This window comes from Pogona vitticeps, chromosome 6, assembly GCF_051106095.1.
Source record: "Pogona vitticeps strain Pit_001003342236 chromosome 6, PviZW2.1, whole genome shotgun sequence".
In the NCBI taxonomy this organism is placed as follows: Eukaryota; Metazoa; Chordata; class Lepidosauria; order Squamata; family Agamidae; genus Pogona; species Pogona vitticeps.
The window spans coordinates 110,937,847-110,952,154 of NC_135788.1; the positions used below are offsets into that span (position 1 = coordinate 110,937,847).

Here is a 14,308-nt window from a genome sequence, read left to right on the forward strand (position 1 = left end):
TAATTTGTACTGTTTGTCTCCCTCTAGTTCCCACAATACAGTACTTCTCTTCAACTCCTATCAACATCATGATAACTGGGTAATACCATGTTTCCCCCAAAATAAGACAGGGTCTTATATTAATTTTTGTACCAAAAATGCATTTGGGCTTATTTTCAGGGGGTGTTTTATTTTTCTTCATGTACAACAATCTAAATGTATTCAGATACAGTCATGTCATCTTCTGGTTGCTGCATAGGGGTGGAGGACAGGTTTTCACTTAACGGGGGCTGATTTTGGGGGTAGGGCTTATATAATTTTTGTAGTTTAGTCATTAAGTCGTGTCCAGCTCTACTAGGGCTTATTTTCAGGGAAACGGTAATAGTGTAGCTGCTTTACTTCTCATAAAGAGTGATCCCAGCACATGCATGGATAGCTGAGAATCCTACTGTAGCTGTAGGGCACAGTAACCCTGCTTCTTCCCATGTTGGTATCTCTGTTGTTGATTCCTTACCTGCTTAGGGAGGCTGCTCCATCATGGAGAAATAATGTTGTTCTAGTTTAATCCAGCATGCTAATTAACACTATATGGAATGTAAGAAGCATATTATTCACACATCTAAAATTGCAGATGTCCTGGCATATTTTATTCAGACCTATATATAACAGTACCATTTGCCAGGTGCATCCAATTAAAAAAAAGACATCATTTTCAAAGTGTATGCTGCATTGTTGGCACAGACACATTTAAAATAAGTCGGGGACGCAAACACAGTCTGCTTTTATAAATTAGAATGGATTAATCCAGTGTGATATCTCTTCAGGTGTTGGGCTGTTGAATGCCTGATAGGAAGAAGGTTATAGAAGATTAATTTTTTTTTCAAACTACCTCACACCAAAAGAACTGCCAGCTGTTATCTTGTGTTGGTCAGGTGACTGATCATCCATTTATTCATTTTATTTCTATCCCTCCATTCTTCCAATATGCTCTAATAAAAACGGCTTCTGTTCCTGTACTGGATAAAACATTAACAATCCTGATTCTGAAGCATGGGAAAATAGGAGGCAGGTTAACTGGCTAAAAAGGCCAGATTGTTGCCAGCCATAATTATAACTAAATCTATCTATTGCAGGAAATCTGGAAGCTATAACTGTCCTTCATTTCTAGATTAAAACCAATGAGTGCTGGGTCTCTATAGCAGGCCTAGAAAACCTACCCTTTGATTTAGGCAACCTGCCTCTAATCCCTAAATTGAAAATGGATTGCAGCCACCCCGGAACATTTTCCCTTGAGGCAACCTCACATAATAGAATGGATGTTTAGATATGTTTAGTGGTTAGTGGGAAAGGAGCATGCCTACTGCATGTTGCTGCATGCATCCTAGTCCTGCTGTTTCTGGACATATTGCAGACTGAACTCAATCTCTGGAAAGAAACTGAAAATGTAATTCTCAAAATGTAAGATGACCACATGCTGAAGATCAAATGCTCCCGTACTTTTTCATAGCCTGCACAAATTGATCTAATATCCAATAATCCCTCTCCCCAGACAGCCAGAGCTACAGTTCTCTGAGCAGCTCTGGACCGACTATGCTTGTGATCCCATAAAACTACAACTCTCTGAATTCTGTACAAAGACATAAAAGTTAAACTAGTGTGTACTTAAAACATTAGTGTTTTATGTCCTGGGGCAGTCACAAGCCTTCACTGCCTACAGAGCTTCTAGTCAGTGGTTTTTAACCTTTTTGAAAGAAACGCCCCCTTGAGCCATTGAGGAAGTTATCACCACCCCCCTCCCTGCGGTGATGATATCTTATCTTATCTTATCTTATCTTATCTTATCTTATCTTATCTTATCTTATCTTATCTTATCTATGTATTTATTTATTTATTTATTTATTTATTTATTTATTTATTTATTTATTTATTTATTTATTTAGGACACTTAAATCCAATGACCCCTGAAAACAAAATTCAATTCTAAGAAAACGAAATGCCCCAAAAACATTTAATGATTTAGTTGCAAGCGAATTTTAAGACGCAAAAAGAAATATAAAAAGGGCATAAAAACAAACCACAATGCAGGAACTAAAAATTTCAAGACAAAAACTCTGAAACTAAATTAAGATTGGAGGAAAATATATATTCATGCACACTGTAAAAAGGCTGCAGCCATCTTCACAGGTTTGGCTTGCTCCAGGGCCCCCCTACCGCCCCCTTCTGCTCCAGCGCCCCCACACTGCCCCTTTTAATTCTATCGCCCCCCTGAAAAATGAAATCGCCCCCTGGGGAGCATTATCGCCCACATTAAAAACCACTGTTCTAGATCTTCTTCTTTTGCATTGACTTGGGATGTAACAACTTTTTAATAATGATGTGCTGCATTCAAACCAGCTTTCTAATTTTCCCAACCGAGTTCTCTCTCCTGTACTTCTATTTAATTTATCTGGAATGACCAGCGGTAACTCTTGGTAATTTTAATTTCTGAATACATGACTGAAGTATTCTGGGGTTGTACATACTATTTGAAATCCAGTAGTAAGTGACACCTAGAGTAGGCCCATTTGAATCAATGGAACACAGAAAGGAGAAGACTCAGCAAAAGTCTGCTGATTCAATGGACCTATTTCAGTTGTGGCTTAATGATTTCAGTCATTATGTATTTTATGTTTTTTTGTTTGTTTGTTTTTGGTGGTCTTCATTCATTCTCTTTAGTACTTCTTGGTTGATCACCTCTCCGATCTGGGTGCATCTTACCATTGTGAAATAAATCCATATTTCATAAAGCTTATGTCTTTTTAAATAATTGCCTGTGTTGAATTTGATGTTTTCATACTATACAGTAGATCCAAAAACACATAGCACCATAAAACGCACATTCTTAAAGCTAGATGTACATTTTAGTTGCATAGTACATTTTTTCATGTCAAGGTTTTTTTTCCCAGGCTATTTCTTTTCTGATTTCTGTTGCATGGCTATGATCCCCTGTTCATTCAAATTTCAAATTGCATTTTAGATCTTTATCTTTCTTGGGCCACTTGCTTTTTATTGATTACTGTGAACACAGTTTTCTTATCATTTATTTTTAGACTATCCTCAGCATCTTCACTGATTTTATTTAACCTTTGCAGGCCCTTTAAATGACCACTTTGTAATACTCTATCATCAACATATGGAATGTGTTCTCAGCTGACATTGCTGTTCTTTGAATTAGCTAGAGACTTTGAAAAGTGGCTCTTCAGGTGCAAATTGAAAAGCAGTGGCAAGAATATACATCCTTGCCACACTCTCCCTGTCTCTACATCATCAGGCCTTCAGTTTTCGTTGCAGTTATTGGTTGCCAGTTCAGGTTGCCAATTACACTACTATCTCTTCAATCAAAATCTGCATTCACACAAATTCCATCAGTTTCCCATATTGGACTTTGTCAAAGGTACACATATCCACATCCATGCCATGACATTGGTCGCCTGGTATATAGACAGAACAGTGCTCCCCTGGTTGCATATCTTCCTCTAAATTAAAAAAATTGTCTACTGCTCCTCCTTCTTTGTAAATTCTGTCTTTAAGAAGATGGCCCATTTAAATCCATTGTTCTGTATTCACTGTAAGTTTTGACATTTTCCTTTTTGTGGGTAGTGTACTAAAGGTCAGTTTTATCCAGGAATTATTCCTGCTTTGTAGATTTCATTAGAAATAGTAGTCAGTAAAGCACTAAAAACCATCATCTTCCACTTCTGCAAAACCATAATTAAATCTGAGTCTTTTGCTAAGTTTTGCCAGTCATACTGATTTTCAGGTCTCTGTATTTGCAGCTGAGCATCAACATCTGGGACAATTAATTCTATAGTCTTTAATTTGCTGACTCCATATTATGATTTTACCCAGGAAGTGGGAAATTCTTTGTCCCTCCGGATCCCATACCATTGGCCATACTGGTGGGGATGATGTGAATCCTAGGGCAAAATGTCTGGAGCACCAGACATTATTTTCCCCCTTTGAAGAGTGGAAATGCATACAGTTCTTTTAAAAAGGTAACATTTTAGCACCCAAGTGCAATTTGCCCTGTAATGGGGAGAAAAGTCAGGATGAAATCCCGTCCTCTGCACAGTTATGAAAGGTATAGTGTAGATACTTTGTTCTTCCCTTTTGACTCCTCACTTTGTTCCAGGAAATCTTGGGTATTTCAACTTCATTTCCTGGAAGTACAGTTTTATGAACTAAAAATGTCGGTGGTATTTTTTTCCAGATTATCTTTTTTTAAAAATTAAATATAGCCCCATTATATAATTGCCCTTCCATGCTGAAATATGCATATACACAGACATATCTGCAAGGCATCTCTTTACACCACTGCACCTGGCAACGTTTTGAACCCTGTTCTGCGGCGGCGCCTTATAATTTATTTGCAAAGCAGCACAGTTCACCCGAGCAATTACGGCACCGTGCCCTATTTTCTGTATATTGTAAGGCGAGAGAAGCGTCAGTCTACGAAATACGGTAAAGTTTCGCTCATTAGGAGGTGGTGAGAGGGAGGAGGGGGTACGCTGAGTCACGCTTACCATAATTAACCACATACACGCGAATATTCATTTAGCCAATTTAGGCATCTCGCCTGTGTTCCTCCTCAAAGCTGGTGATGCAAAACGGATTAACTAGACTAGAGAGCTTCTGGCGAGATATTATTACTGTACCTATATCACGATCACGAGGAATGTCTGTCGGGCAACAGACATTAGAAAATGAACACGCCAAAAATTCTGCTGGCTTTGGGGGCTGGTGGGGGCAATTATTTGCACCCTGTCCATTGTTTGGCCGATCAAAAGCGGGTCCCTTTAGTTGAAAAGTGAACCCCCAGGAGGCCCCGACTTTAACGAAGAGAAACACAGGAATATTCCTGGATTAGTCCGAAGTCCTTCCGATCCAGTACCCTTTCCTGCAGTGCACTGGAAAGGGGCCTCTCGGAAGCAGACAAACCAAGGCATCCGATACACTATCCCTGATCATGGAAGTTCCACTGAGCTGTCACGGCTCTAAAAGGGCCCATTCTCTCTTTCGGGGAAAAATAAAGAGATGCAATGGGTGGAGACAAATGTTAAAAGATGAGCGCTGTCCTGTGAAGTCGCTCTCCTTTTTCTAACCCTCAACACTTGAACTGCTCACATACACAAAACACGTTTATTACCCTGGCTTCAAACGTGATACTTCTCATTGCTAGCCTATTCCAGGCCCTATTTCTCATTTCCCTTTTATTCTTGTGATCTGAGGGCTGAGATCTTGTGACTCCAGAGTTTCCCTGTCACTTTCCTCGCGCCATGGTGAGGATGATGCAGAGAGCTGGCAGGGAACCGGGGAGAGTGTCGTGGAGTGAGCTGCTTCCCTTCCCCAAAGGGGAGTCCCCACTCGGCGCCAGTGGAGTCGGTGGGAAGAAAAGAGGCGGCCAGGGCTGCCTGAGGCAAGTCAGCAAAGAAAGGGCACATAATCCCTAAAAGCCAAGAAACCTTTTGCAGATCCAACAGAACGATTCCCAAGAGCCCCTCCCCATCCCTGGCAGTCAAATGGCTAACAACTCGAGTCATCCCCCCAAAACCAGCGACTTCTCTGCAATGGGTAGGGCCGGCCCTGCAGAACACCATCATGGCTGATAGTAAGTGGTACTGAATAAATCCACTTTCTTGCTTTGGGAATATTCTCTGCGGACGGCAGGGACGAAGGAGGGAGGTTCCCCCTCTTCCCCCGTACTTTCTGGAGCCTTTCTGATTTTACGGGTCAGGTTTGGTCGTGTGAATGGGGCACTGGAGGCTTCAGGGCAGGGCCTGGGTGGGGCGTGCTACCCTTCGGAGGCCGGGGGGGGAGGCGATTCTCTGCCGGAAGCGGAGGAGGGAGGGGGAAACCCGTGGGTCTTTTTCCTCCCCCCCTCCGCCCTCGCCTCCACCACCTCCTCCTCCTTCTCCTTCACGAGCTTGTGTCACTGCCTCTGACGACAGCATCCTCCTCCGCATCCTGTCGCCATGGCAACCCTTTGTTTCCTCCAACGCTTGAGTGGTCCAGGCGGGGGGGCCGGGGCTGGCCGTCGTGGTATATAGGCATCGCTGGGGCGGGGGAGCTTGGAAGGGAACTCCAGATTTCCCCACCCAGAAAGGAAAGAGCTGGGCGAGGACCACAGAATACAGTATATGTACGCCACTCTATTTATTATTGTAGATAATATATGCACATAATAAAAAGAGGGCCATTTGGAAGCGGAGGAAGAAGACGAAGGAAGCAAGGATTAAGGGTTTCCAGGCGGATCCAGACCTTTTCTCACGCTCAGCCTTCTTCCCCAAAGGCGTGGTGGGCCCCGGGGGCTTCCTTTACTGGCAAGAGTTTTGAGAACTGTCCTGAGAGCCTCCATTGAAAGACAGCAGTACCTGGTAATTTGATTTTTTAAAAAATAGTTCTAAATGTGTATATATGTACTTGGATTTTACCAAACTCCGGGAGGCAGTGGAAGACAGGAGGGCCTGGCATGCTCTGGTCCGTGGGGGTCACGAAGAGTTGGACATGACTAAACAACAATATATATTTGGGGTGGGGTAAAGGGAAGAACCGGTTCTAGCAAGGTATTTTATACATGCGGAGCTAATGGTGTCTACTGCTGGGCCTGGAAGATAATGTGGATCTGGTGAGGGGAGGTGGTCTTGGGTGAGTGAGGACTTGAACCACTGAAGGTTGATTTCTCTGAAGGCTCAGGAACGTTGATGTGCTAATGTGGCATTTTTAGGGGGGAGTGCTATTAACTGGTGACAACTAATTTAGCCTGTTGAGAAGAGTAAGGGATGCAAGCTGGTGACTACACAGGAGGTAAATGAAATATCACTGTTTTATTTAAAGTTGTTTAATCAAAAAATAACTAACTACCCCACCCTTATAAGAATTAATTGGGTACACAGCTAGGTCTGTACAAAGCTGGGAGCAGGAAATAATTTCTCTGTTGATACAGTTTTGCTGCTTTGTAACATAGCTTAAGTCTTGAATGTAATAAGAGGCAAACAATATCTGAGGCTGAACATTTTAGTAGTTTAAAGGCAAGATATTTGATGGCAGTTGGTGTATTTTTTAAAGATGGGAGAAAAGCAGATAGCAGTATTCTCAGTCTAATTCTGGGCCATGTGGTTAAAAGGGTACAGACATGATTGAGGTTGGACACTTAGGACTTCCATGATTGCCCCAAAAGTTAGGGACAGAGATGGCAAATTAGATATGCACATAGAAATCATGCATATTTTGAGATGCTGAGGGCCAGGGAAAGAAAAATGAATGCCTCTGTATTTTGAGGTTTGAAGGGACATGATTCAGCACTGCAGACATATCTAAACATATCAATTTGAAAGAGAGATTTTGAGGGGAATGAACCAGGGTAGAGCAGCTGGGAATCAGAAAAGAGAATTCCTAGAGAGCCATCCAGACCGGGCTTCTGCTACATCACGACATAGGCCAGGTGTAGAGGAACACACCTGTTAATGTGAGTGGAGATGTTTAAGATCACTCTGTCTTGTCCTGGGATATTTAATTCAGTTATTTCACCTTTATTGTAGTAGTACAGAAATAGACACTAAATCTACTGTCCAAAGGGGGTAAGCATGAAAGGATGGAATGAAATAGAGGAACACTTTCATCCTACCAAAAATCAAGCACATACATTGACTGTGGTTACAAAAGAGTAATTGAAAATGATTTTAAGGTATAAACAACATATGTTAAGAGGTCTTGAGTATGTTTTTCCTGGATTCATGTGACCACTCCCCACTCAGTTTTCAAAGCTGGTTGCTTCTGAAAGCAAAACACCCTTCAAGAAGGGTTGTACGAACTATTATTTGAATAAGGAAAGAGGGTTGAATTATGGCTCATATCTGTAGGCAGATGTGGGAGTTTAAGGTAAATTGGAATGACATAGGTGAAAAAAAAATAAAACCAAAGAGTTAAAAAACACAAAAACATTGTGGCACTTTAAAGACTAACTTTTATATATTTTTAATGTGAACTTTTGTGGACAAGTCCACTTTGTCAGTCATGTCTTATGTAGTGGACTTGTCCACGAAAGCTCACATTAAAATATATATATACTGTATATATATATATACACTGTATATAAGTTAGTCTTCAAAGTGCTACCACATTTTGTCTTCTTTTATTCTTTAGTTTTATTTTGTTTTCACCTGTAATGCTGGCATAGACTAACACAGCTACACCTTCTACAACTGCTGGAATGACATTATAATTGTACTACATGGGACATCTGAGGTGACTTTCCTCCACTAAGTCCTGTCACTAGGAGGTGATAAAATTTAATACCAATGCAATTTTATATACCCCAGTAAGAACCAGCAAGGCTCAACCACGTTCTCCAAAATGTAGTATATCTTGCTGAGCAGTATGACACATCGCAGTGACTCAGGGCATCTTTTATAAATCCTTAAGAAACAAAAGACCCCTACCCCAGCCTATCCTGACAGACCCTGTGATGTCAATTATATATTGCTGGGAAATCTCACACATGGGAACAAAACCAATAGTATCTCATTAGGAACAAAATACACTGACAGTAATTATCAGCATTTATTCTGAAGGCATAATGTGGGAGGCAAAAAATATAGGGAACGTTTAATGCAGGTGTGGGTTTTCCCCCTTCCCACAGAGAAAGAATAAGGAGAAGGTGTGATGCAAAATATACCCCCCTGCTATGCAGGAACAATCACAATGTATGAATCACAAATTAGCATCAAAATATCACTGCAGCCCTTTCTAGGCTCCTGGCTTTGAGGGTTAGCAGAGGAAGAGAGGTGAAGGTGGTGCATTGGGTAAGTATACTGTATAAGCAGAGCAGAGTAGGAACAGTCCAGTGGCTATTAAAGCATCCACTGTCCCTTTAAGAGGCTGTCCGCTCCCTGCCCCATTCCTCCATTTTCCCAGAGTCTACATCATCCCCCTCCTGCGCATCATTCCTGCAGCATCACAGTTTCTAGCTCCTTCCCTCTGCCCCCCCTTCCCCCATCAAACTGCTTCACGGGATGGGAGCAGCTGCTGGGAAGGTCCAAGGGAATGACTGAGGTAGGATTTTGGAGATCTTTGGTTCTGCACAGGAGTAAAACTTGCTGGTTTATCTGTCCATCTTTCCCCTCCCCCTTCCTTTACTTATTTACCCATTGCTTCACTTTCCTCTGGCTTTTATCCACCTGCTTTCTTATCCCATTTCACAATGTTAGAAGTGATCTAATTATTCATTCCATCTTTTCTGCCGCCCCCCACCCCAGTGATTTCCAGCTCCTGCTGCACCTCCTATCTCCCTAAATCTCATACCCTTTAAAAAAATTCTCTGTTTGTTTGCCTAGAGAAAGGGCAGGTAACTTCAGAAAGACTAGGGTCATTTTTTTTTGGGCTGTCAAAAAATAATGTTCCTACTGTCAAGCTGAGCCTGCCTGGAAGATAAGCAGAAAGTATGAAAAAGTAAAACTAAATATAGCTGGCAGTATTTGGATTCAGATTATTATTATTTTTTTCTGGGTTAGAAAGAGTTGTGGGGGGATATCCTATATTCCAGTTTATTTCAAAACCATGACTGGAGGCTTGCACAAGTAGAAAATGACTTTTGCAGACTTCTTTATTTAAAATGGGAAAACATCCAGAGGCTGCATAACCAGCCTGGTATTGGGTTAGTCAAATGAGGATGAAACTGGCCAATAGGAGCCCTCTGATTTCAGAAGGATGTTGGTCCTAAGGACAATCTGCTCCAGTAAAACTTGTAGAGAATGTTACTGTGCCCCTTTAACTGTGTTTAGAATGCACACATCTTAAGATTTCTATCACTTTTCTTTCTCCATAGCTGTTATGTATGCTGAACCATCCGCCATGAATTTCCGGAACCATGGGTTCTTTCGCCGGTCTCCGCCCCCATCTGTGGCAAAACCATCTCCTGCTGCTGGGAACAGTTTGTCTGTATTAGGAGGGATTGCTCAGATTTCTCCTTGCCTCTATCTCTGCTCTGGCAATGCTGCAGCCAACAGGCATATGGTCTATTCCAGGGCAGTGACCTGTGTAGTGAATGCCACGATGGAAATTCCCAATGCCAACTGGCCAGATATTGACTATGTTAAGGTACCCGTCCCCGATCTCCCACATGCTCCACTGTCCTTATACTTTGACTCTGTGGCTGACAGGATACACCAGACAGGGAAAAAGAATGGAAGAACCCTAGTCCACTGTGTAGCTGGTGTGAGTAGGTCTGCCTCCCTTTGTATTGCCTATCTTATGAAGTATCACCGGTTGAGCCTCTTGGATGCCCATGAATGGGTGAAGAGTAGACGGCCTGTTGTAAGACCCAATGTAGGCTTTTGGAGACAACTCATTGAGTACGAACGCAAGCTGTTTGGGAAGAACACGGTCAAGATGGTGCCCTCGCCCATTGGGTTGGTCCCAGATGTCTATGAAAAGGAGACCCGTGGGCTGGTCCCCTTGTGGAACTTAAGATAGACACTGGGTAACTTTGGGAACCTGGTTGGGTGGTGGGCTGCTTGGATTTAGGGTCAAAATACTCCACCATGTTAGGACCTGTAGGAAGACCTTCAGACATGGTGGATCTCAATAAGAAATTCTGTTATCATAGTCTTTTTTGTAAGACCTTATAATATGAGTAGATCATGGAAAGTTGCTTGGACCTTTAAGTGTGCTAGGCTTTGATGTTTGGTTCTGCCTTGTCAAACAGTACTAAGGACTTAAATCTCACTTATATTCTGAAAAGATTGTTAAAAACAAAATATACACAATATTTTGTCTACAGTATGGGCTCCAAGGTTTGAATAAATTAATCCTAACTTAGTGAAGGGAAAGGGAAAAATACTAATAGCTGAAGATAGAACATTAGAACTACTTTGCAGAAACAGGGACTTTATTTTACTTTTAGTTTACTTTCAATGAACACAATACATTTTCCCCCTCAGGGAGTGAAATTTAAGCACTAAGGGGATGGGAATTTATGTTACAATTTCTCCCAAGGCACAGTATTCAAGGACTGCTCAACCAGTAAGGGGGCAACAGTCAAGACACTGGAAATCACAAAACTTCCACTGATAAGCAGAAGAATTCAGCTCCAGAAACCTGAAGGTGATTTTAGTATACGTAATAATTTTCAGTGAACAGGCTGTAGTCTGGTTTGTGGGTGTCAGGAATACGATTTTAAGCGTCCTGTTCTAACTTGGGGAAACGCAACAATTAGGAAGAGTGGATAAATGTTGATGCTACCTCAATACAAGGCTCACTCAATGCTGCGGAAGACAAATTACACCCATAAGATGGACGTTAAACTGGAAAGGCTTTAAAGTACTGATACATCAGTTTCTAGCAAGTGGGGTTTACATTCAACAGTAAAGCCAGTCCTTCTCATATCCCCTCTCCCCAGGGATTTATGAGATAGTTTTGATGCTAGGAAAGGAAAGATCAGGGACAGCGTTCTACACACTTTATAAAAAAGCAATTATTCTTGGGAAAAGCTTCTATACAAATAGGGAATAGTGTATTTTTAAAGCTTTATTGCAATAGCAAATAGAACATAAGCGTACACTGAGGAGGCAGAGCTGAAATATGGACTTCTTGTATCCCAAGAAGAAAATGATTTCCATTTGAAGGATGTTTTCTGACATAGTCAAAACGGGGAGGTATACCCAGATGTTGAGCAAATGTCCAGTTAAATTACAAGGGAAGTGTTAATTGTTTCAAAATGGGGTAAGCACTTTGGCATCTTCAAGGTCTAGAGTTATTTCTGCTGACTGATGGTGTGTGGGGAAAACAATGTAGAGAAATATATCCCTTAGGGAGCTGTAGAGTTGCTCTGGAGGTGCAAATTTCAGAGCTTCTCAAAAATGAGTTTTCTACCATGAAGTAATGGAATGGATTCAAGTACTGTATTGGCATACGCCAGTCTCTTGTTTGAAAAAGAAGCCATCTTGTTAACATGGTCCTTTCTGAAACTCTCGTTGCTAGTATAGGTTTCTGTGGCTAGAAAAGGAATGGCTTGACAGCAGCTTCACAATGGTGCTTTCCCCAGCAGGAAATGCATTTTCCTTCTTTTGGAGGTTTCATCCTCCATTGACTTTTTACAGCAAATTCCCAGCAGGCCTTTGGTTCTCAGTCAAGCGCAGCTAAATAGAAAGGTCTAGAAGCTTATAGAACAACGGCTAAATAAGTTGGTAGACCAATAAGGTTTTTGGAATGATAATAGTTTATTGCAGAATCTTTCAAGATGGCTCTAGCATGTGTGTGTGAGGAACGGGATATCTTGTTCTCACAGAAAATACGTTGTTCTCACAGAAAACCTTTAGCGTAAGAATCACTGGAAACTTTGTCATAGCTGAGCTGTAGGCCAACATGATTTGTACAATTATGTTGGTACAAAACCAACTAATTTTGGAAGTCCTGTGTAGGCAGCAGCCCATCTCTACTATATTTACCATGAATACACGGAAGGGTAAAATATTAGTGATGGCCGGACAAAATTCTCCTGTTAACAGACACTGTAGCATTTTGAACATTTAGTTTTTGGAAGTGGGCAATAGCACACATTTTGTAGTTTTATATTATTTCTGATTTGTAACTTGATGCCAATGTTAGGAAAATACAATAATAATATTTCTTAGCAGGGGAAGCCTATTTCTTTCAAACATTTTGTGGGATATTTTCGATTTTCTTTTCAGATGCTGCCTATTTCTATGGTGTCTTTTGTTAAAATTCCTAGCAGCTGAAAATTAATTTAATGATGGAAAATGCCAATATCTCCTGCAATAAGTATGGTGATTTTGAAGAAATAGTCTTAACACCTAAAAATGGGGTGGGGGAGCCCCAAAGTTATCTGAGGTTGTGAGTAAAGGATTCTCTAGGTAAGGATACTCTTGATTAAAAGGTTATTTTGTGAGAATTTTGTGGCCTAAAAACGAAAATATTTCACAAACATGCTTCTACCTGTTTTCAGGACTCTCCTCTTTTCCTCCATGTCTGGTTTTTTTCAGCATTTCAAGCTATGGTATTAATCAGGGGAAAAGTGATGTCTAGAATCTTAACACCAGCAGTTCATTCTTTAGAATTAGGCACAGAACCCTCAAGATAAAGAGTCCCTCAGTCTCCCAAAATTGCTGGAATCTTAATGGGTGATATACATATTAAAGATAATAGCTTATAAGACTGAATGTTGCACAAGCTAATGTATGTATGACACTGGCATATAATATATTGTCTTTTGAAAGTCTCTCTTGAGCGAGGACCCAAAAGAGAACTGCGGCTATCATCCAGAAGCTTGCTCTAGGGCTTGGAACATGAGTCGGTCTTCCTTTAAGTGTTTCATATGTATATATAAGCATCTAAAGCTTCTCCTCTTCTGTATACTTTGTACATACCAGAGATGTAAAAGAAAAGAAAAAGAAAAAAAGTCTCTATATTAATTAAAATTAGGATTTCTTATGGTTTCAGTTCAATGAAAAAATATGTTAATAAAAATGCAAATGAACGACCTCCTGCCATTTTTCCTGACAGCTTGGCTTTTTGGTTTCATGGAATGATGCTTTTATCGGTGCCTGTAAAGCGAGGAATCCGTCCAAAAAATGCAGCGGGGAGCCATTTTACACAGCGGGCGGCCATTTTGAAGCCGCCAATCAGCTGTTTTAAAAACGTAATGCAAAGAATCGGTTCCTGAAGCAGGAACCGATTGTCAGGAAGCAAATTTTACCTATTAAAACATCGTTTTGCGATCGCAAAACAGTAATCATATAGCGGTTTTTAATGAAGTAATCGTTAAGCGAGACACCACTGTATATCTAAACCACTGAGCTACCCAGCCAGCTTTTACACTTTATTAGGAATCTGCTGTTTGGCTTTTGCAGAAATCAGCAGTCTCATCCCCGCTACGTAAATACGAGATATTAGCTGAGGTAACAAATTCTGTCCAAGCACGGACACTATAGAGGGTGGGTGCAAGGAACATACCTGGAGGTTAGAAGGGGATTTTTAAGCTGTACAGTTCTAAGCTGCCAATTTTCTGCATCACGTGTGTGTGAATCATACAACCATCTTATGAGTCTGGTGGCCCATAAGTTAGGGATGACCCATGCCAGCAGTTCAACTTCACCCTGTTCATATGCATTCCCCTGCAACGTGAGATCATGCCATCAGGAGGGCTGTAGCTCAGACAAGTCACATAAACTCCACTACCTAAACTGCAGGGCCTTTGTTCCATGAGATCTAGAAGCCCGTCCATTTCAGGCATTTCCAGCCATCCAGATTCCATGCCAGATACTGGGTTATGATG

The 14,308-nt window shown here is 41.2% G+C and overlaps 1 protein-coding gene across 4 annotated transcripts; it reads left to right on the top strand.

Annotated features, from left to right (window-relative positions):
* The first annotated feature begins 5,329 nt into the window (after positions 1 to 5,329).
* On the top strand, positions 5,330 to 13,514 carry LOC110081816 (dual specificity protein phosphatase 14). Of its 4 annotated transcripts, XM_072976834.2 has the most exons (3): positions 5,330 to 5,626; positions 6,184 to 6,392; positions 9,842 to 13,514. In XM_072976834.2, the coding sequence occupies exon 3, from the start codon at positions 9,847 to 9,849 to the stop codon at positions 10,486 to 10,488; it is 642 nt and encodes a 213-aa protein (XP_072832935.1). In that variant the 5' UTR covers positions 5,330 to 5,626; positions 6,184 to 6,392; positions 9,842 to 9,846; the 3' UTR covers positions 10,489 to 13,514. The 4 variants fall into 4 exon arrangements, with proteins under 4 accessions (XP_072832935.1, XP_072832933.1, XP_020654511.1 ...); XM_072976832.2 differs by lacking the exon at positions 6,184 to 6,392 and having other exon boundaries at positions 5,458 to 5,626; XM_020798852.3 differs by lacking the exon at positions 5,330 to 5,626 and having other exon boundaries at positions 5,988 to 6,392.
* The last annotated feature ends 794 nt before the right edge of the window (positions 13,515 to 14,308 follow it).